General features: G+C 49.4%; 1 protein-coding gene across 11 annotated transcripts in view; it reads left to right on the forward strand.

Annotated features, from left to right (window-relative positions):
* The window catches only part of UBR4 (ubiquitin protein ligase E3 component n-recognin 4), a 2,329,353-nt gene that overhangs the window by 413,814 nt on the left and 1,891,190 nt on the right, over positions 1 to 24,349 (forward strand). For all 11 annotated transcript variants that reach the window (XM_078642504.1, XM_078642505.1, XM_078642507.1 and 8 more), the window contains exon 19: positions 6,832 to 7,114. In XM_078642504.1, the coding sequence (XP_078498630.1) occupies positions 6,832 to 7,114 (283 nt within the window). The remainder of the gene's footprint in view (positions 1 to 6,831; positions 7,115 to 24,349) is intronic.

Raw genomic sequence — 24,349 nt, forward strand, 5'->3', positions numbered from 1 at the left:
ATGGGAGAGCCTAATTACAAGTAAACTAGTGCATTTCCCAACACTGAATATTTATACTCCTCTGCAAGATGTTAATGGTTCTACAAAGTACTTCACTTTGTGTTTGATCATTATTGCATTTAAATAAATGAGCCAAGCCTGTTATAGGTTCTTTTCAAATGATTCTTTACAGTTACTCAGCCTTATATAACTTCTGTTTGTTCAACATAAATTTAATTTCATCTGTGTTAACTACGCTTTTCAAAAACTGACCCATGGAGCATGGACATACATTCCATGCAATGAGCATATCTCCATGCAAGCAGATGGATTCATTCATATAAAGCATAACCTTCTGAAGAAGCACTTCTGGTAAATATCGGCCCTTGATATGAACACACACATAAAATGAACTTAATGTTGAATGAACAGCAGTTCTATATCTGATGGGTTAACTATGATAAAGACCACTGGTAGAGAAACTATTAAAATAACTGATTTTTGTCACACAATTGCTAGAATGATCATCAAAACGTGAGAAAGTATTGTTGTGCTTGATGAGTGCACAAGGACAAATCAGGAAAAAAATCATAAGCAAAGAGCGCTCAGTAGGGTCTCATTAGCAATTATTCTATGGTCTGGTTACAGACAACCCTATTATCTGAAAGAAACAGGTTAGTATTAGATTCCTTACCTTAGAATATCCCCAGGCGTCAGTCTGGATCCGGAAACTTTTGCGTAGCAGTACCCCTGCGCGTCGGTAGGGGTCGTCTGCAGGCGTCCCCTGCGGCTCCGCGTCGTCGGCGTCGTGCGCCGTGATGACGTCGCTGGAGTATATAGACGCCGCCTCCGCGCGCTGACGTCAGTTCTTCTTTTTTCCGCGCCAGTTAGCGCAGATCCGAAGAGCAGTACTCCGGTCTTTTGACCAAGTTTTTTGTTAACTCTAATCTTTCTTACGGTGCCGGTAGGATGCCCGGTTTCAAGAGTTGCGACGGGTGCGACCGCATGATGTCGGTCACCGACCACCATCGACTCTGCCTCCGGTGTCTGGGCGCGGACCACGACGTGGAGTCCTGCGTCGACTGCCGGGCCTTGACTAGTAAAGCTAGGCGGGAGCGGTCCCGCAAGCTGCTCGAGCTCCGAGTGTCGGCCCCGCGTCGAGAGCGGTCCCGGTCCGGTCGGAGGTCGAGGGAGCGGTCGAGGGAACGATCGCGGAGCCGCCATGAGCGCTCCGGGAGTCGCCACCATTCCTCCGGTTCATCAGGTAAGCGACACAAGAAGTCGGGGCGTCGTCATCGTACCCCCGACTCCCCCCGACGCCCACGTGATGCGGCCGGGGGTTCGGGTGGCCCCGCGGCCCCGCGTGGGTCGCCGATGCCGTCTGCCCCATACCCGTCGGTCCCTGGGGAAGGCGCGTCGCGCGAGGAGATTAAGGAGTTCCTCATGGCTATGAGGGCGATGTCTCCTCCGGCGGGGCCTACGGCGCCTGCGGGCCCGTCGACCCCGTCTGGGGGCCCGAGCGGTTCGGGTGCTCCTGCCCCGACGCTGCCGGCGGCTCCGGCCCCGGCGCCGCTGGGCCCTTCAGGGTCGTCGCCGGCTGGTCCACCGGCCTCTCCGGCGCCGATTCCATTGGGCCAACCCGTGGTGCCGCCTCCGCGCGGCGCCGTGACTCCGCCGTCGGTTCCGGCCGGCGTCGGGTCGCCGGCGCCGCGCGGCGCCACCCCCATTCCCTCTCTGACTCCTGACGCGGAGTCGGACCGGCATCGTCCGACGCCGAGTCCGGCGCCGTTGGGGCCCATTGGCTCCGAGGAGCCGGTCTATATCGTCGACCCGGACTACGGCGATGAGGACGAGTATGGTGAGGGTTGGGAGGGGTCTGAGGACCCTTTGTCACGGGCCTGCCAGTATGACGTGGACTGGGTAGGTGACTTAGGTGATGCCAGTGGTCTGGACGAGTCGCCCAACCCTGGGTTTGTCTCGCCTTCCCCTGTGGCGTCGGAGGCGGGGGCTGCCTATTCGGTGGTCCTGATGAGGGCTGCCAAGGCCTTGCGCCTTGAGCTCCCCGTCGCTAAGGTGAAACCTAACATTCTCACCGAAGTGTTTAAACCGCAGTCATGCCCTCAGGAGCCTCTGCTGCCGTTTAATGAGGCCCTGACGGATGTCCTTTTGGGCACCTGGTCCAGGCCCGCTTCCGGTGCACCGGTTGACCGGAACGTTGCCAGGCGTCACCGTCCGTGTTCGTACGACCCTGCCTTCCTCTCCACCCATCCCTCCCCGGAGAGTCTGGTGATCCAGGCCTCCACTTCCCAGTCCGCATTCCCGTCGGCCCCGCCCGATCGGGAATCGAAGCGATATGACCAATTTGGCAAGAAGGTCTTTTCGTCTTTGAGCGCTGGACTGCGGTCTTGCAATACCGCGTGCCTCTTGGGCCGCTACACCCACTCTCTGTGGGATACGGTCGCGGAGTGTCTGCCGCAATGCCCGCAGGAGGTGCGGGACAAGCTCAACCAGGCCTTGGTTGAAGGCCGGGACGCGGCGAGGTATTCGATCAGGTGTGGTCTTGACACGACCGACTCGCTGGGACGGGCTATGTCCACGACGGTGGCGATTCGTCGCCATACTTGGCTGCGATCCGCCAACTTCTCGCCGGATGTCCAGAATGCCCTCATGGACATGCCATTTGATGGCAGTCGCCTGTTCGGTGACAAGGCGGACAACGCGCTTGAGCGCTTCAAGGACTCCAGGGTCACGGCCAAGTCCTTGGGTCTTTCGACCCAGCGCCAGCAAACGGGTTCGTTTCGCCCCTTTCGTGGCCAAGGAAGGGGCGGTCCCACACGTGCTGCCAGCCACGCGCCGCAGAGCGCTCCCCAGCGCGGTGGTGGCAGTGGATTCCGCCGTGGTGGCGGTAGGGGGCAGCGGCGAGGTCAGTCCACACCTCCCCCCGCAGCAGCCTCCAAATCTTCCTAGTCCGAGCTTTCGGGCTCACGTGACGCCAGTGGGTGGCAGGGTTCGCCATCACCACTCCCGCTGGCGCGCGATTGCATCGGACAGGTGGGTGCTGCAGCTCGCCCGAAGGGGCTACTCCCTCCCCTTCGAGTCCACTCCTCCAGCCATGCCACCGCAGAACCACCGTGTGTCGGGGGACCACTTGACACTTCTGCGGGAGGAAGTTACGGCCCTCTTGGCCAAGGGGGCCATCGAGCGCGTTCCTAGGCCAGAAGTAGGGTGTGGTTGCTACTCCCACTACTTTCTGGTGCCCAAGAAGGACAAAGGAGGCCTCCGTCCTATCTTGGACCTACGGAACGTCAACGGCTTCCTCCGGAAGGAGAAGTTCAAGATGTTGACTTTGGCTCAGGTCTTGGCTGCTCTAGACCCACAAGACTGGATGGTAGCGTTGGACTTGCAGGATGCGTATTTTCACATCCCCGTCCTGCCGGCCCACCGGCGTTACCTGCGGTTCACGGTAGGCCAGGAGCACTTTCAGTTTATCGTGCTCCCGTTCGGCCTTACCAGCGCCCCACGGGTGTTCACGAAAGTGATGGCGGTGGTCGCAGCTCATCTGCGCCGGTTAGGGGTTTCAGTCTTCCCCTACCTCGACGACTGGTTGTTGAAGGCGGGCTCGCCCCAAACAGTCGTCCACCACCTTCAGATGACGGCAGACCTCCTGCACGAGCTGGGGTTTTCCATCAATGTGTCGAAATCACACCTGTGTCCCTCTCAAAAGCTCCTTTTCATCGGAGCGGTTCTCGACTCGGCGCAGTTTCGGGTTTATCCTCCGGAACGGCGGGTCCGGGATATTCAGGCTCTGATTCCCATCTTTCAGCCGTTATCCCGGGTTTCGGTCAGGTTGACGCTGCGGCTTCTGGGGCTGATGGCCTCCTGCATCCTACTGGTGCATCACGACAGGTGGCGGATGCGGGCTCTGCAGTGGGACCTGAAGTTTCAGTGGGCCCAGCATCAGGGCAACCTATCCGACCGTGTCCTGATCTCGGAGGGCACTGCGAGACAGTTGCAGTGGTGGCTTACGGACCGCGATTGGGTCAGAGGCAGATCCCTCTCCCTTCCCCAACCGGAGCACGTAGTTGTGACGGACGCGTCCCTCCAGGGCTGGGGAGGCCACTTGGGAGAGGCGGAGATCAGAGGCATCTGGTCTCCGGCGGAGTCCCGGCTCCATATCAACATGTTGGAGCTGCGGGCGATTCGCCTAGCACTGAAGGCATTCCTCCCCTTTGTCAACGGGAGTGTAGTGCAGGTGTTCACGGACAACACCACCGCCATGTGGTACTGCAACAAACAGGGCGGTGTGGGGTCGTGGACCCTTTGCCAGGAGGCTCTGCGCCTCTGGCAATGGCTGGAACGTCAGGGCGTGACTCTGACGGTTCAACACCTGGCAGGTTCTCTGAACGCCAGGGCGGACGAGCTCAGCCGTCGGTGCTCGGTGGATCACGAATGGCGTCTGAACTCGGACGTGGCGAACGGCCTCTTTCAGCAATGGGGAGAGCCTTGGTTAGATCTATTCGCCACAGAAGAGAACGCGCAATGTCATCAGTTCTGCGCGTTGGAGTTTCCAAGACGGCACTCGCTCAGCGACGCCTTTCGGCCCGAGTGGAGTTGCGGTCTGTTGTACGCCTTTCCGCCTATACCACTTCTGCCCAGAGTGCTGAAGATCAGGCGCGACCGGGCCCAAGTTATCCTTGTGGCTCCGGACTGGGCTCGAAGATACTGGTATCCCGAGCTACTCAGCATGTCAGTCGGTCCCTCGATCCGCCTGCCCCTTCAGGAGGACCTTCTGTCGCAGCAGCAGGGGACGGTCCTCCACCCGAACCTGTCCAGCCTCCACCTCCATGCGTGGAGATTGAGCGGCGACAGTTGAGGCCATTCGACTTGCCTCCTGAAGTCTGTGATGTGATTCTGGCAGCCAGGCGTCCCTCCACAAAGTCGGTATACGCCTGCCGGTGGAACAGATTTGTGGCATGGTGCACAGCAAAGGCTGTGGATCCCCTTTCTGCCCCTCTTTCCGAGGTTCTCCTCTTGCCCAGCAGGGCTCTGCTCTGGGCACTATCAAGGGCTACCTTTCTGCCCTTTCCGCCTTCTTAAGGCTACCTGATCAGCCATCTTTATTCAAGTCCCCTATTGTACTGAGATTCTTGAAAGGCATCACGCACATGTATCCTCCTGTTCCGTTCGTGATGCCTCAGTGGGACTTGAACCTGGTTCTGACATTCTTGATGTGCGCTCCCTTTGAGCCGCTTCATTCCTGTCCTCTCCGTCTTCTCACTTTAAAGACGGCCTTCCTGGTTGCCATCACCTCTGCCAGGAGAGTGAGTGAGCTCCAGGCTCTTTCTGTAAAACCTCCTTTCTTGTCCGTCCATCCTGACAAGGTGGTTCTTAGGACTAGGCCTTCTTTCCTGCCCAAAGTGGTTTCTGCTTTTCACATCGGGCAGTCCATCACCTTACCCTCCTTCTTCCCGCCTCCGCATCCTTCAAAGGATGAAGAGCGGCTCCATCGTCTGGACCCAAAACGTGCGCTTTCATTTTATATGGATCGCACACGCCAGTTCCGGGTGGATGATCAACTGTTTGTTGGCTACGTGGGTGAGAAGAAGGGAAGGGCGGTACAGAAACGAACCATCTCTCGGTGGGTCGTCCTGTGCATCAAAGCATGCTACTCTTTGGCTCGAAAGGAGCCTTCTGTTGGGCTGAGGGCCCATTCCACTCGGGCCACGGCGGCTACTACTGCCCTGGGCCGGGGAGTCCCTTTGCAGGACATTTGCCAGGCGGCTACGTGGGCCTCGCTGCACACCTTTGCGAGGCACTACTGCCTGGACAGTCAAGTCCGGAGGGATGGCTTCTTTGGCCGTTCGGTCCTCCAGGACTTTCTGGTGTAGGTTTGTATTGGTTCGCAGACCCACCACCGGGGTTGGTATTGCTGGGGTATCTATTCTAAGGTAAGGAATCTAATACTAACCTGTTTCTTTCAGATGAACAAGTTACTTACCTTCGGTAACGATATATCTGTAAGAAACAGTAGTTAGTATTAGATTCCTTACCGCCCCACCCATCCTCCCCGTTCTGCGAACTGATACCTAGGGTTAAGGACATCCCTTTCAGGGCCCTAGTTTCATATGGCACCAGTGTTAGTTCTCACATGGCTCTGCGTGTTCTGGCGCGGAAAAGCTGTGTGCAAAGAACTGACGTCAGCGCGCGGAGGCGGCGTCTATATACTCCAGCGACGTCATCACGGCGCACGACGCCGACGACGCGGAGCCGCAGGGGACGCCTGCAGACGACGCCTACCGACGCGCAGGGGTACTGCTACGCAAAAGTTTCCGGATCCAGACTGACGCCTGGGGATATTCTAAGGTAAGGAATCTAATACTAACTACTGTTTCTTACAGATATATCGTTACCGAAGGTAAGTAACTTGTTCATCAACACCTACAATTTCATAAAACTTGCCACAAGTGAGCTGGAAAACCTAGTTGGGGGAGTGATGCGCTTTACAAATGTATTATTTCCAGAAATGCCACTGTATGACAGACTATGCACAGCATATGATTTAATATCTATTCAAGATGCAAACTATTGTTATGGCTATTATGTTTACACAGCACTACCATTGAACCACAAAGCTATCCTCTTTTGTCATACTACTAAGTTAATTTCAGTTCTTTTCTCGGAGACCCTCTATGCCTCCCGTCTCTGCGTCCCTCATATTCTGCCTCCCAAACACCATCTGTATTTTTCTCCTTACCTACTGTTTCTCTGACCCTCTTTTCTCGAGTTTACCCGCTTACTTGGGTGTAAATATTTCTTTAGACATAAATCCTTTCACCACTCTGTTTTAATCAGGTTTATTGGGACTCTAAAGCAAAATGCCTTGCAAGGTGTTGTCCCTGGTGACACAGAGGATCTGAATGTGGATCACGTACAGCTTCTATTGCTTATCTTCCACAACTTCTCGGATAAAGGTCGCCGCTCAGTTCTCAACCTCTGTATACAGACCATCTTGGAACTGGCCAGCAACTTGGAATCCCAGCTTCCGACTGTGCCTCTTCCATTGGCCCGTCTGCTGCTAGTCTTTGACTATCTCTTGCACCAGTACTCCAAGGTTCCTGTCTATCTCTTTCAACAGGTAAGGTGCATATCATTTTCAGTTTTTCCGTTGTCTTTTTTAAAAAATTCTACTGTACCCCTTTGTCGAGGAGAGTGGGAGGAAAGGAATCTTGGTATAACTCTGCTGTCACGCAAAGGGTGCACATACGCGCATCTCATAATTGATACTACTTCTTTTGTGTTAATTCAGTGAAGAAATACCAGTGAGTGACTTTCTAAATACTTGTGAAGTCATGCTGTTGGATTTCCGGTGACACTAGAGAAACTTCAGGAGTGGAGCCCTATTGATTTTCTCAGCAGAAGTGACATTGCTATCCCTGCATAGTCTGCTCTTTTTTTTTTTTATCTCAGACCACTAAAAAAGCAATACCATAGATTTTCTTTTTCTAGGATTAGTTTAAAGAGATGTTGTTTGTCTTGATTTGGCACTGTGCACAGAACACAGTTTAAGCCTTGCAAGGATTATAAGCAACAGACGTTTCAATTCTAAAAAGGTCCAACCCTGTCAGTTTTGGCTTGACTGTCCTATTGGAGCTGGGTCAGGACTGATTTTCATTTGGCTGAGTCCAAACTGTTGTGGTATGGTAGGCATATACACAGTGGGTTGGAGTGCTACCCTGAGCGAGCCAGTGGTTAGACAAATGGCAAACATTCCTTCTATCACATTTTATTTGTCTGATTGGTACTTCTATGCACTGGTTCTCCTTCAGGGAATCTCCATTGATAATGATGAGCACTGAATACTCCTTCCACATGCGAGATCCCAGAACACTTACAAAAAGAATTCTCCTCCTGGGGATACTCAATTGTCATAAGCACTGAATAGTCCCGCCTACGTTCTTGGACCCTGGAGCTAATGTCAAATACAACATATATGTATGTTTGAACCTTAAAGTATGTAGTAACCTACAGCATACAAGTGGATGAACATATATAAACATGTAACCTAAACAAATAGAGGCTAAAAAATGCCCAATTTACATTGAGCTTTTCATTTAAAATTAACCATACACATTCAACATTTCTGCAATGCTGAAAATGAAAACTTTAAAGTGTAAAACATAGCCTTTATTTGAAAGAAAATAGAAACGGGTATGAAAGGCATTGTTAGCCAATAGGCTGCATTGAAATTCTACAACAGAGAAAAACTGGCACCGTGCCTTTAAGCCCTCCTTAAGCCAATTATTCCACACAGGTGACAGTGACAGGTCTTTTTTACGGCGACAATAACATTCAGAGGGTAAACCACATCACAACTGCTGTGTTGAGAATTCATCTGATGATGAGGGACTGTGGCTTATGACTGAGTATTCCCCTGGAAGAGAACTACGATTACAGGTAAGCAACTTATCCTTCTCTTACAGGGGATACTCCTCACCAGTCATAAGCACTGAAGAGAATAGCTAGCCCATCCCATACCCCTGCGGACAAATACAGGACCATTACTAGCAGCTAAGTAGAAAATTAACCAAAGAGGTTTCTTAACGTACGTATGTGTGTGTGTGTGTGTTTGTGTGTGTGTGTGTGTGTGTGTGTGTGTGTGTGTATATATGTTCATGTATGTGTGTGTATATATATATATATATATATGTGCATGTATGTATATATATGTGCATGTATGTATATATATGTGCATGTATGTATATATATGTGCATGTATGTATATATATATGTGTATGTATATATATATGTGCATGTATGTATATATATATGTGCATGTATGTATATATATATGTGCATGTATGTATATATATATGTGCATGTATGTATATATATGTGTGCATGTATGTATATATATGTGTGCATGTATGTATATATATGTGTGCATGTATGTATATATATGTGTGCATGTATGTGTATATATGTGTGCATGTATGTGTATATATGTGTGCATGTATGTGTATATATATGTGCATGTATGTGTATATATATGTGCATGTATGTGTATATATATATATATATATATTATATATATATATATATGTATATATATATATATATATATATATATATTTTATATTCATTCAAAACTGGGTTGTGGTATTGCTGGTGTGCATCCAGATCGCTGTTGGGGCATAGTAAGACTCCACCGTTGGTGTCTTTTTAACTTCCACAGAAACCTCCCAAACTGCATTAGTACAAGAGCAAGCACTTGAAGGCAGAAGATTTTGAAACTTTTTTAATTGATCCGGCCTCTCTGGACACAGTAGCAATAAAAACAGATGTGTTTCGGCAGTTCAACTGCCTTTCTCAATCGAAAGAAACCGAGTTGAAGAGAGGCCAGGTCAATTTAAAATTCTCCTGCCTTCGAGTGCTAGCTCTTGTACTAATCTGTTTTTGCGTAACAATCATTCAATAATGTTGGTCCATTATTTCATCCCCCAAAATTCATAAAAATATTGTTCCAATGCTGGGAAAACCTCTACTTTCGTCGAGAAATAGGTTCTTTGAAAGAACATCCGAACATGTTGTTTTTTTTTTCCTTCAAAAATCTGTTGAGTTTACCATCTTTTATCCAAGATAGATGATTTTCTTAGGCGAATCTACGACATACCCTGGACTAATGAATATTTGTTAATGACGTTAGACATTACTTCGCTTTATACAAGTATCAAGCACCAAGATGGGTTGAGAGCAGTGGAATATTATCTTAGAAGTAGGTCACTGCGGGTATATAATCACAGCAAAATTAGATTATCCATGATTACATGGTGCTTGGAAAATAACTTTTTTCATTTTAATTGCAAGGATCTTCAACAACTGAGGAGAGTCGACATGGTTGCCTGCTTCTTCCCCAGCTAGGCGTGTTTACACGTGGGCTGGTGGGAGGAGCAGGCATTAACGGTGTAGAGCACAGTGAAGATTTAGAGCATCATGTTCTTTGTTGGCTCCGTTATTTAGATGATGTGTTCATCATATGGAAGGGGTCGGTGGGGAGTGATGAAAATTTGTGGAAAACATCAATGTTAATTTACTTAACGTAGCATTTACTGCACATATCAATACACACATTTATTTTTCAGTTGTACAGAAATACATAGAAAATTCAACACTAATCCCTTTTGGGTTCCGGAGTAGCATGCTTCTTGCTGAAAATCGCTTTGATTCCTAGTCAGGGGTAGTAAGCGCTATATAAATGCAATATGTATGTGTGAATGTATATATGTGTGTATGTGTGTGTGTATATATATATATATATATATATATATATATATATATATATATGTGTGTGTATATATATGTTTTAGGGTAATGTGTACTTGTTTAAGGTTTAAACGTACATATATATTTTATTTGATATGTGCTCCGGGGTTCCTGCACATGGGCCGGACCAATTAGTGCTTATGACTGTGAGTATTCCCCTGGAAGAGAACTAGGATTACAGGTAAGTAATTTATTCTTTCTTTGTATACCATTTTCGCGTTACGTCAGGAAGGTAAAATCTTTTCATATAACATTCCATTTTTTTGCAGCTTTGAAAATAGACTGTATTGGCTAATGCATTAAATTTGTTTTTATAAAGACCTAAATAGTATTAATATGAAACAATAAAAAGTTTACGGGAAAAGAGTCAACTTATTTTAAAAACCTCATTCACAAACCTTTTGAAAGCAATGGAGTTGAAGAAATTGGGGCAATGTAGCCATATAGGCTTCAGCTATTAGAGCATGAAAACGGACACCACACCTTTAGGAGCCCACAGCCCTCCTGCAGGTGGCAGTTACCTCAGTACTTTTTTATGGCATTTGGCGACAGGTTCTTTGAACACTGAGCTCAGCCTTTTTTTTTCTTCTTATTTTGCCAGGAAGATTTCAATCTGAAAGAGCCAATTAGTTATGGATTTCTCACCTTAGAATTACCCCCAGGCGTCAGACTGGATCCGGGGAATTTTTTCCTCAGCAGTACCCCTGCACGTTGTTAGACTCCCCGTTCGTCGTTGGTGTCATGGTCGCCGGAATGACGTTGCGGTATCTACTTAGACGCCGCCCTCGTGCGCTGCAGCCAGTTCTTAGTTTTTCCGTGACACCCAGCGCAGATCTGAAGAGCAGTACCTCGAGTCACTTTTTGTGCCTTTTTTCAACAACTTTTTTTAGCTGATCGACTCCTGGTGCTGTCACGTCAGACCGGCTGCAAGGCTTGTGACTCCTGTCACAAATTGATGTCTGTCATGGGCCCTCACCTCGTGTGACTTTGGTGCCTGGAGCTTGACTACGACCCGAAGTTGCGCCTCAACTGCAGGGCCATGAACCCGAAGTCTTTGCAGGAGCTATCGTGAAAGCTTCTCAAGGCCCGGCAGTCCGCTCCACACCGGTCAAGGTCCCGGTCGAGAGGGAGGTCACAGGACCGGTTGCTGAGCCACCACCACCACTCCTCATTGAGTCTTCATCTTTGGTTAAGTCGAAGCACAAGAAGAAGGCGAAGAAGCCTTTTCACTCTTCGCTCTCTCCCTGTCCGTCGGCTGACGCGAAGCGGAAGGTAGTCATCCTGCTCTGCCTGCGGATCCTGTTGGGTCCACTCTGGCCTTCCCTCCCTTTCCAGGAGCCGGCGCGACCCCAGCCCAGCTTCAAAGCTTTTACGAAGCCTTGCACTCCATCTTCAGGTAGCCGTACTCCGCTGGTGTTCCTTCGGCCCCGTGGACTCAGCTGGGGGCTCTAGGCCTTGGATCCAGGCCTGGATCCGGATTGGCGCCAGTCGAACTGGACACCTCTGGCGCCGAATCCAGTGACAACACCTCCGCCACTGGTTGTCCCCAGCTGGCGTCTGCCCTGGCTTCCCCCTCAATGTGGACAAGGAGCCAGACTGATGTTGGGACCAGCGCCCACTCGTCATTTTTTACCCCTGTTCTCCCCTAATATTTCCGACCACCCTGAGTGGCTACCAGAAGAGGGTTAGTAGGACTGGGAGGGGTCTGTGGACTCTTTCAGACTAGTTAGAGGAACCGGACTGGAGAGAGAAATTGGGTGACGCCAGTGGTCTGAATACCTCTCCGGCATGCTTTCCCCCCTGTCGTGGCTAAGGAGGATGGTGCGTCTTACGCAGTGGTGTTGCGTAGGGCTGCTGCGGCACTAAACCTCGAGCTTCCTAAGGTGGTGGTCAGGACTAACCTCTTGACCTAGGTGCTTCAGCCAGCAGCGGCTTCTTCGGAGCCCCTGTTGCCGTTCAGTTAGGCCCTTACGGACATCCTTTTGGGGACTTGGTCCAAGCCCAACATAGGGGTTCCTGTGGACAGGATGATTGCCCGACCGACCCCATTTTCCTCTCTTCCCATCCTACCCCAGAGAGCTTGGTGGTCCAAGCCTCCACGTCCAAAGGCGCATTCCCTAACGTACCACCTGATAGGGAATCCAAGAAGCTGGACCACCTTGAGGAGATGTTTTATTCCTCCAGCTTGGGACTGCGGTCACTGAACACTGCATGTCTATTGGGCTGTTACTCACACTCGGTGTGGGACACGGTTGCGCAAGTGCTGCCACAATGCTCTGAGAGGGCCAGAGCCGGGCTCTCCCGTGCTGTTGCCGAAGGGAGAGATGCAGCAAAGTTCGCCATCTGGTGTGGGCTGGACACTACAGTCTCACTGGGCAGCTTGATTTACACGTCGGTAGCACTGGGACGTTACGCCTGGTTGAGGTCCATTGGCTTCTCGGGTGATGTCCAAGCAACGCTTTTATGCATGCCCTTTTATGGCCGTTGCCTGTTCGGCGACAAGGCAGACAACGCGCTATATCACTTTAAGGATTCTAGGGCTACGTCCAGATCCTTAGGCCTTGCGTCTACCTCTTGCCCAGTGCAGTCTGCTTTTTGCCCCTTCATGGCTATGAAAGGGGTGCCCCGCCACATTCTACCCAGGGCCACAGGCCTGTGCAAGCTGTCCAGCCTCTGTCAGCCGGGGGCGTGGATACCACCGCCGTGGGTCAGGGGGCCAGCAGGCGGGCCAGTCCACCAGCGCCCCCTCTGCAGCAGCCTCAAAACCCTCCTAGTCCGGCCTTTCAGGCCCATCAATTGCCAGTAGGAGGCAGGATTCTCCATCACCTCCCCCACTGGCTCAACATCACGTCAGGGGTTAGGTTTTGCATGACGGAGGATCACCTGGTCCTTCTCCAGCAGGAAGTTATGGCTCTCTTGGCCAAGGGAGCTATTGAGCGACTTTCTGTCCCAGGAGTAGGTTGTGGTTGCTATTCCCACTACTTTCTGGTGCCCAAGAAGTACAAGGGCCTGTATCCTATCTTGGATCTCAGGAACGTCACCTGCTTCCTCTGGAAGGAGAAGTTCAAAATGTGACACTGGCTCAGGTCCTGTCTGCCCTCGACCCGGGAGACTGGTTGGTAGCGTTGGGCTTACAGGATTCCTATTTTCACATCCCTGTCCTGCCGGCCCACCGGCATTACCTACGGTTCACGGTAGGCCACGAGCACTTTCAGTTTACCGTGCTCCCCTTTGGCCGTACCAGAGTCCCTCAGGTGTTCACGAAAGTGATGGTGGTGGTCGCAGCTCATCAGCGCAGATCAGGGGTGCCAGTCTTCCCCTATCTCGACGACTCTCTGTTGAAGGCAGCCTCACCCCAGGCAGTTGTCACACACCTCCAGACTACGGCGGACCTCCTGCATTCGATCCGATCTTTCAGCCTCTATTCCGGGTTTCGGTCAGACTGACTCTGAGGCTGCTGGGCCTCATGGCCTCTTGCATCCTGCTGGTGGATCATGCCAGATGGCATATGTGGGCTCTGCAGTGGGACCTGTGGGCTCTGCAGTGGGACCTGATGTTCCAGTGGGCACCACATCAGGGGAATCAATCAGATTGTGTCAAAATCTCAGAGGGCACTGCTTGAAAATTGCAGTAGTGGCTCACGAACCAGGATTGGGTCAATGGCAGATCCCTCTCCCTTTCTCAACCAGAGTTTAACATGGTGACAGATGCATAACTTCTGGGGTGGGGCGGCCACATGGGAGAGGCGGAGATCAGAGGCCTCTGGTCTCCGGCAGCGTCAGGGCTCCACATCAACCTTCTGAAGCTTCGGGCTATTTGTCCTGCACTAAAGGCATTCCTTCCCTCTGTCCGGGGAAGAGTAGTGCAGGTGTTACCGGTCAATACCACCGCCATGTGGTACTGTAACAAACAGGCCAGGGTGGGGTCGTGGACACTATGTCAAGAGGCTCTCTGCCTTTGGACATGGCTGGATCATCAGTGCATATCCCTGGTGGTTCAACACCTGGCAGGTTCTCTGAACGACAGAGCGGACAAACTCAGCTGCAGGTGCATGTTGGATCACGAATGGCGTCTTCACTCGGAGGTGGTGCAAGGTCTCTTTCAGCAGTGGGGGGAGCCTTGATTAGATCTATTTGCCACCAAAGAGAACGCGCAATATCAGCAGTTCTGCGCGTCGGAATTTCCAAGGCAGCACTCGCTAGTTGATGCTTTTCGTCGCAAGTGGAATTGCGGTCTTCTATACGCCTTTCCGCCCATATCACTTCTGCCCAGAGTGCTGAAGATCAAGCACTTCTTGTGGCTCCGGATTGGGCACGAAGAGTCTGGTATCCCGAGATGTTACACATGGCCATCGATCCTCCTATCAGACTGCCTCTTCGGGAGGATCTTCTTTCGCAGTAGCAGGGCACAGTCCTCCACCCGAACCTGTCCAGCCTCCATATCCTTGCGTGGAGATTGAGCGGCGGCAGTTGACGGTTTTCGACCTTCCTCCCGAAGCCTGTAACGTTATTTTGGCAGCCAGGCGTCCTTCCACTACAATGGTATAAGCCTGCAGATGGAACAAATTTGTGGCATGGCGCACAGCAAAAGCTGTGGATCTCCTTTCTGAGGTTCTCTTGTTCCTCCTCTTGTACTCCCCCGGGCGTACGAGCGCTTAATAAATACATATCAATATTAATATCAATATCCTTTCTTTGGCACAGCGGGCTGTGCTTTGGACCCTCTTTAGGGCTATCTTTCAGACTTTATTAGGCTTCCTGATCAACCTTCTCTTTTCAAGTCCCCTATTGTAAATAGATTATTTAAGGGCATTACTCATGTCTTCCCTCCTCTTCCTTCCTAATGCCCCAGTGGGACTTGGTTCTGATTTATCTTATGTGCGCTCTCTTTGAGCCGTTACATAATTGTCCTGTCAAACTTAACTTTGAAATCTGCCTTCTTGGTTGTCATCACCTCTGCTAGCAGGGTGAGTGAGCTTCAAGCCATCTCTTCGAAGCCTCCTTTACTGATTGTTGATCCGGACAAAGTTGTCCTTCGCACTAGGCCTTCTTTCTTTCCCAATGTGGTTACCTCTTTCCACATAGGACAGACCATCACATTGCCCACCTTCTTTCTGCATCCTTCTAAAGAGGAAAAGTGGCTCCATCATCTGCATCCAAAACGTGCGCTTTCCTTCTATCTAGATCGCACAAGACAATTCTGGGTGGATGAGCAACTCTTTGTTGGCTACGTTGGTGCCAAGAAAAGTCGGGCCGTACAAAAATGGGCCATCTCTTGATGGGTCGTTCTTTGTAAAAATCTGCTATTCCTTGGCATAAAAGGAATCTCCAGTAGGGTTGCGTGCCCATTCCACCAGGGCATCGGCAGCTGCTACTGCTTTGGGACTTAGACACCCTCTTCATGACATCTGCCAGACAGCTACGTGGGCTTCACTGCACACGTTTACTAAACACTACTGCCTGAACAGCCAAGTCCGGAGAGACCGCTTCTTTGGCTGTTCAGTTCTCCAGGACTTTCTGGTGCGAACTTAGTTCGCAGACGCACTTCTGGGGTAGGTATTGCTGGGGTATCTATTCTAAGGTGAGGAATCCATAACTAATTGTCTCTTTCTGGTGAACAAGTTACTTACCTTCGGTAAAGATATATCTGTAAGAGACCTAGATTGGTTATGGATTGCTCACCGCCCCACCCATCCTCCCGTTCTGCAAACTGACTTCTAGAGTAAGGGACTCCCTATCAGGGCACTAGTTTTAGTGCACCAGTGGTCAGTGTCTTGCATGGCTCTGTACTTCTTGCGTGGAATGTGGGCTAATGAACTGACGTAAGCGCGAGGGTGCTGTCTAAGTAGATACCACAACGTCATTCCGGCAACCACAACACCAACGACTAACGCGGAGTCGACCGACGCCACGTATCGATGCGCAGGGGTACTGCTGAGGGAAAAATTCTCCAGATCCAGTCTGACGCTTGGGGGTAATTATAAGGTGAGTAATCAATAACTAATCTGTCTCTTACAGATGTATTGTTACCGAAGGTGAGTAACTTGTTCTTTACTTTGCAAAAAAATGCAAGCTGTATTTGAAAAATGTCGTGCTTGAGGCAGAAAAAAGGCAAAGTCAGATTACCCATGAACCGTGTGTAGTTTGCCTCTCTGACAGTCCTATCCCAGACAGATGTAAACACTGGAGAACCTTTTCCAAGCATACCCTGAAGGACAAGGAGAATATTTGCCTTCATGGAAAGGAGCTGCACAGAAAGCAAGATCTGCTATCTGAAGGAGCTGGGGCATCCCATGAGTGAGGAGAGGGTCAGTCCGCTACCAATGTCTCTCACCACTCTCTGAGAACTACACAGGATTGAGATTTAAAAGGAAACATCGCACTTAAGAAACAGCGACGCTCCTGTTCAACGTCGAGGACTTGGTGTAGGACAGTCCCCCTTTTTTAAATGGTCACCCCTACTTTTTGTCTGGTATCTGATGCAATTTTGACTGAAGTGCACAGGGTTCCTGCTGACCAGATCCCCTGTGCCAGTGATCTTTCCCTTAAACAAGGTATGTGCTCCATTGTTCCCCAGTTGACAGGACCCTCACAAACTGAGACCCCTTTGGGAGCTCCTGTACTTGTCCCAAAGTCCCCCTCTGCAGCTTGTTTTTAGGTGACCCCCTCTTTGCCTATGGTGTAGCGCGCAAGGCTGTCAACCGGTCCCGCACTTCTGCACCCAGACACACTTGGTCAGGTAAACCCGAACTGCTGATGTATCTTGTGACAGTGACCCAATGACCCTTAAGTCCTAAAACGGACCCCTGAAATAGGATTGCAAATATCTGTATGCAGTATGTTTCCTTTCTGCATAGGTAAGCATTACCGCATAAAAATGCATTTGTGTGACTTTTTTCCTTACCTGTAAAAATTGATAACAGTTCCTAGTGTTAAAAATATATAAAAATACCTGTTATTTTTCTAAATCGGTCTAGAATTTCTTCTTGAGTGTGTGCCTCATTTATTGACTGTGTTCAACAAATGCTTAAAACAGCAATTTTGATAAGCTTAAACTTCTCACCCACTCTATCACAAAAGAGAGCATTTGGAATTATTAATTTAAGCCCTGTAAGCACATAAAGGTCATCTGAACATTCTACATAGTGTACCTCGTTTTGGTACTCCACATAAAAATCCAACTTCCTACATTGGTGGATCAGCAGTGGGGTTCACAACTTTGCATTTTGCTGATACCACTGGGCCAATAGGTGATTACATTAAAAAAAAACTCACAATTGACTCTAGTCAAAAATTACTTTTTAATTAATTTATTTACTTCAATTTTTCCAAATTTTTCTAATCTGAGCTGTCATGGCCCCACTTTTTTGCCTGGTATTGATGTGGTTTACATTGTAAAGCAAGAGTTCCCCTTTTAGGTAAACTTTACATTAGCATCAACGCTCATACACACCACATCCAAAACACAATTGAGCAAAGAGTAATTTATAAAAATAATGCATATATGATATTTGAGTTACAATACTTTAAGTCTTGGAAACAACTGCTCCAATCACGATAATATTACATGGTCTGCAGCGTGATTGTGTTTTGGACTAGTGTATTTGTCTCAATTTTTTTATTTGAATTATTTTCCTTATTGTGTTTCCCACTTTGTATGGATTATTGTAAAAAATGTTAATATTGTATACCTTGTCATTTAATATATGTTGAAATAAACTGTACACTTTTTTATATCTGCATTATTTTTATAAATTACTCTTTGCTCCATTGTGTTTTGGATGTCGTGTGTATGAGCGTTGATGCTAATGTAAAGTGTACCCAAAGGGCAACTCTTGCTTTGACAAATCTGTCTTTTGGTACCCTACCCCTTTGGACTTTGGGTCCCTCTCTTTTACTAGAGTTACATTGTAAAGCACATGATCCCTGCCAACCAGGTCCCCTTTGTCAGTGCTTCTGCGCTAAAAATTAGTCCACAGTTGGCGCTTCAGGCCCTCTGTAAGTCCCTAGTAAATAGTACCTGGGTACCAAGGGCATTGGGACTGAAGAGGGTCCCCTAGGGTCTCATCACCTAGGCCATGCAGACTGCCACTGCAGCATGCTTGGCCTGGTCCAGACAAAATGCGATTTGAGATGGTACACTACCTGTATGCCATGCCAGCTAGCACTACGCAAGATATAGGCAAGTCACCCCTGTATCAGGCTTTACCATCCCTAAGGCAGAGTGCACTATATCACAGGTGTGGGCACATCTGCTTGAGCAGATATGCCCCTACAATATAAGGGTCTATTCTTTAATGTTGTAAAAGTGCCAGGGAAGCCATATAGGGTACAATGGCTCGACAACCTGAGTTCCACAGCACCCTGATGGCTGCACTGAACACAGGAGTGTTTTGTACGAAGCTACCCCTCTCAAACCCACACTGATGCCAGTGTGGGATTTATTGTAACATGTACTGGAGGGCACCTCAGAGGTGCCCCCTAAAAAACCTACCAACCCTGGTGTGATCACAGACTGGCTGTAGGCAGCCTGCCACCACCAGACATGTTTCTGGACCCCTGGGCTGAGAGCCTCTGCTCTCTGGGATCTGAAACAATGCACATTCTGGGCGAAGGTGTCACACCTTTACCGCCAGAATGGGCACAGTGCTCGAGAGGTAAGCTTCAAAGGCCTGCCGACCACCAGCCTCTGCTGCTAGCAGCCCTCGGTTTACATCCCCACTTTGGGCGGAAAAATGTAGGAGTTTAGGTGGTGTGTCCACCTCTACCAACTTCCCCCCTAAGGTGGGGCAAGTGACCTGAAGCACACCTTTCGCTCCCTCCCATCTTGAAGATGAGGGGAACCCCTCCTATCAGGGCAAAGGACTCTGGTGCCCTCTGGATCCGCCATTCATGCCCACTCTGCACCCGACACCTCTGGTCCGTGTCCAGGTGGACCACTGATCCATTACAGGTTCCCCAACAATCCTGACCAAGTCCAGTGTGTGGCTGACCCCACCTGAACTCCACGACAATTCCTGCAGGCTGAATCTAGAGGCTCCCCCTGACCGTATCCGGTAAGATCAGACATCTAAAGGCACCCCTGCAACTGAAGCCCCTGGGCCTTCATGAGCTGAATCGACAGTGGCCCTACGGCTCTACGTAGCTCTGCTGTCGGTGGTCCCCCTCCTACAACCTCCATTGAATCACCCGCAGCCTGTTTGTCCGAAGCAAGTTCTCCATTGAAAAGCATTGGGCGCCTGATGCTAAATTTACACCCTGCACATGGGTGCCCCTGTGCCGCTGATAGTGTATGTTTGGTGCTTCTTTGTCACCCCCATGCTTGCACTAACCTCCAAAGCTTGGCCCCTGCAGCAGATTTACCTACCTGCAAGCAGTGTGGCTTCGAGTACCCCCGTCGCCAATGAAAAGCATTGGGCCAAACTCAGATTTTGACCTCTGCATTTGGCTGCCCCAGTGCCGCTGGTGGTGCAGTTTTGGTACTCACCTGACCCTTGCCCCTTCCTGACCTGACATTGAAGCAGTTCTAGTTTCCGAAGGAGAAGTTGATTTTTCCTCTGTAGCTGTGTGGCCACCCAACTTAAAGTCCTACAATACCCATTGACTAGTGGAACTAGGGTAGAAGCTCTGAGGGATACAGGTGCCAGGGTCACTGTGGTGAGAAACACACTGGTTTCCCCTGAGCAATACGTGATTGGGAGAAATTACCCAGTCACCAATGCTGACAGTGTTACCCCTAACCATGCAATGGCTATGGTGACATTAGACGGGGGTTACTGACCTGAAACAGGTAGTGGTCTTTCCAAAGCTACCAGCTGCATGTGTGCTTGGCAATGACCTGGAAACCTCGGCATGGGCTGAGGCTGTTCTGAAAACCCATGCAGCAATGCTGGACATCTCTGAATTGGTCTATGTAAAAAAAATAGCACAGAGCAAGAGACAGGGTGAAAAAGAAGTGTTGGAGCCTGAAAGTATGGCCCAACCTTCCAAGAGAAAAGGTAAGAAGACTGGGGAACCAGCTTCTGTGTAGCAAAAGGATCGGGACTCCTCCCCTCAGGGAGAGGACTTGGACACCCCAGAGGGAACTGAGCCCATGGAGCTTGAACCTTACCAGGTTGAACTCTTGTGCCCAGGGTGACCCTCTAGGGAAGGGTTGTGCCTTGGTCAGCAGGACTGTCCAACTCTTGAAAGCCTGAGGCAGCAAGCTGCTGCAGAGTAAAAGGGAGAGGTCAGTGGTACCCACAGAGTTTATTGGGAAGAAGGACTACTGTACACTGAGACAAGAGACCCCAAACCTGGAGCCACTAGGGGTGTGGTAGTGCCTCAGAAGTACAGGGAGTTTCTCCTAACTTTAGCTCATGACTTCCCCCTAGCTAGCCATGGAATGACAGGTAGCCCCTCAAAGGCCCCCCTGATACCACTACCTGTGGTGGGGTTCCCTTTGAAAGAGTAGGTGTGGACCTAGTGGGTCCACTTGAATCTCCCACAGCATCAGGGAACAAATTAATTCTAGTGGTAGTGGATCATGTGACTAGGCAATTCCACTTAGTCTCATTGGTGTCTAACCAGGGTAGGGTTTTCTAAGGAGGTGTTTCAGACAGAGGTTCCAACTTCATGTCCGCTTACCTGAAACACATGTGGAAGAGTGTGGAATGCGCAGTACAGGTTTACTACACCCACAAACCAATGGCCTTGTTGAGAGATTCAACAAGACATTGAAAGGCATGATTACAGGGCTCCCTAACAAACTCAAAAGGAGATGGGATGTCCTCTTATCCTGCCTGATTCTCGCTTACAGAGAAGTGCCACAGAAGGGAGTAGGGTTTTCCCCCTTTATTTCTTGGCCAAGTACAGGAATAGACTCCTGACAATTAATGAGTAAGATGTTGAGTCCTGTGACCTCTTGAAGCATACCCTATTTGAGGGCTTTATACTCACCACTGAGAAGTACAGGATTAAGTTAAGGGAGACTCACAAAATCTCGAGTCAGTCCTCGCTTGAGTTTGTTGACTCTCTAGTCAGAACACTAGGTGGTTGGTAAAAGGAAGTACGGTGCAAGACTTTACTGGGCTTTATAATTTACTCATGAAAGAGCATCTCTTAAGTAACTGTACTTTAGAAAAAGTGCGTCAAAACTTTGTAGAGCTATGTTTGGTCTCTCCCCAGGAGAGGGGGGAGATGGCTGGCCATTGGTTCAAGAGATGGGTGTCTAAAACATCTCATAGAGAGGATAACCAAAAGAAATGTTGCTAATCCACCTGATGGCTAAGATGTGGGACAGTCTAAAGCAAAAGGTCTCTTTACGAGGGTGGGCCTAGAGGGTATAAACAAAGGTTCCAAAAAGCATGGTGTTTAAATTGTAAAGCCGAAGGTCTCTGACGTGGGGACTATTCCTGTTCCAATACAGCTTCCACTAGTGCACCCCCATGTACCACTGGGGTGGTGAATCTGCAGATGAGATACTTATTCTACCCTGACCAGGTCAGAGAGCACACTGAAACTACCTTAATCTCATTGGTAGAGTGGATGTAGCTCCCCTGACTGTCTGGCCTAGTAACCTGAAGAAATATTTACAATAGCCACATATCAATGTAGTTTGGGTTAGAGTATAGAATCACTGAGGAATACAATTGCAAGTGTCACCACAGTGACTGAAAAACTGATATCCCCAGAGCAGTATTTGGCTGGTTAAACGTATTCAGGCACCACTGTTGATAACCATATTACGGTACATACCATGGCTATGTTGTCCTTAGAGTAGGGAGGAGTTACTTGCCAAAAGAAGGTCTATTGAATGTTTGATAGGGAATGATCTGGAGACTTCAGCATTGGCTGAGGTAGAGCTGAGATCCTGTGCTGGAAATACCTGAATGAATGTGTGTGAAAACAAGAGCACAGAGTAAAGCCCAGAGTGAAAAAGAGGAAGTAGAGCCTGGAATAATGGCACCATCTTCCAAGAGAAAAAGCAAGTAGGCTGGGAAAGCAACTTCTGAGTAGCCACAAGATCGAGTCCCCTCTCCTCAGCAGGGAGAAGACCTGTCCACCTTAAAGGGAACTGAGACCCAGAAACTTGGGCCTTCCCTTGCAGAGCTCCTAAGCCCAGGGAGACTCTCTAGGTAACAGGTGTGCCAGGGACAGGTAACTTGACCTACTCTTGAGAGCCTGAGACAACAAGCTGCTACATGGCTCCCACAGGACCTAATGGGAGGAGGGGCACATGTACACTGAGGCCAGAGATTCCAAACCTGGTGTCACTAGGAGAGTGGTAGTGCCTCAACATTAGAGAGTTCTCACTCTCTCCTGGCCATTACACCACCCTTACAGGTAACACAGGAGTTACAAAACTCCTTTAACTTCTGGAACATGTTTGGTCATTAGAAGTGGGTGACTATCCTACTCCCAAGTGTTTGCCCGAGCAAGATGCCCTGGTAGGGGAGAGGTTATGTGCTAATGAGAGTAAAAGCTCTCTGTACTGCTGAGACACTACCTTTTTCCGAGTGGCACCAGGTTAACCAAGTCAAATAAATCCATCCAGCCCTTCACCTGTGTCTCTCAGTGCTTCCACTTCAACCCCGTTAATATGTGGCTTTTGTCTGTATTTCTCCAGGTTACGGGGCAGGACAGTCAGGGTAGCTAGATCCACCCCACCCTCAGAGTCTACAGTAGCTTCAGTAAGCTCTCACCTGGTCAGCGCACACCAAGGATCCCATTTGGAGACTCACCACCCCAGAGGTAACACGGGGTACACTTGTGGTGCCCTCATTTGGGACAGGAAAAGTCCTTCAATTTGCCCTTACAATGACCATGCCAAGCCTTTTTGGAATCCCAGTTCTTACCTGGTATTCAACCTTTGATTGGGAAGTGACTCTGGGCCCACACTCCTGAACAAGTTTATGGGGGCATTTAGTAGACTCTTTAAATTTTCTTTCATCTGTCACATGTCTTTTTCGGTCTCTCTTTGGTCTCCCCCGCCATGGGCTTGTCTATACACCCTACTTTTGAACCAATGGTCAGCCTTATTCACCAATTCCTGGGGAGAGACCCCTAGATCCATCACGTACTGATGCAGTTTTTCTGATGTACAATACACTTAACAAGTTCTCCTTCATCAACAGATTGTGAAGACCTTCATAATCTTGTACCTTTCTGCCTTTCAACCAGCCACCTAGTGCTTTGACTTCGAAGTCAACAAAATTAACCCAAGAATGACTCAAGGTTTTATGAGTCTCCCTGCACTTACTCCTGCACTATTCAGTGGTGAGTTCAAAGCCCTCAATCAGGATATCCCTTATGAGGTCACAGGACTCCGCATCTTCCTCATTAAGTGTCAGGAGTCTATCCCTGCTCTTGCCTAACAAAAGTTCCCACAGTAGAGAGCGCCAATACTTTTGATTTAGCTTTCTCATTTTACAAGCCCTCTCAAAGGCTGTAAACCATTTTGTGATATAACTATCAGCATATTAGGGGTGGTACTAGCCTTGGTTGGTCACGCCTACCTGACTAGCTAATTTTCCCACATGTCTAGGTGTCAAAGGGCTATGGGTAGAGGTGGCCAGTACCCTCTCCTGTGAGGGGAGCCAGATTTGCATTTCAAAGGCGGTTACTTCTTTGAAGCTCCCTTGCTTTGGAATTCTAATCAGCATGTCATCCTGTGGGACGGGGTGTGAACATCCTCTTCCTGAGCAGGTTTTGTTTCTGACCTCCTGAGAGCAAAGGCCCTCACCCTTAGTGGTCCGAAACCCTCTGGTGGCAGGCTGCTTTGAACCAGTCCGTTAATACACCAGTGGCTTGTAGGATTTCAAGGGGCACCCCTGTCGCTCTCTCTCTCCCTGTCGCTCTCTCTCTCCCTGTCGCTCTCTCTCTCCCTGTCGCTCTCTCTCTCCCTGTCGCTCTCTCTCTCCCTGTCGCTCTCTCTCTCCCTGTCGCTCTCTCTCTCCCTGTCGCTCTCTCTCTCACTGTCGCTCTCTATCTCTCTGTATTTCTCTGTATCTCTCTCTCGCTCTCTATCTCTCGGTCTCTCTCTCTCTGTCTCTCTAGGTCTCCCGCTCTCT

The sequence above is a fragment of the Lissotriton helveticus genome, chromosome 5_1 (genome assembly GCF_964261635.1).
Source record: "Lissotriton helveticus chromosome 5_1, aLisHel1.1, whole genome shotgun sequence".
Classification (NCBI taxonomy): Eukaryota; Metazoa; Chordata; class Amphibia; order Caudata; family Salamandridae; genus Lissotriton; species Lissotriton helveticus.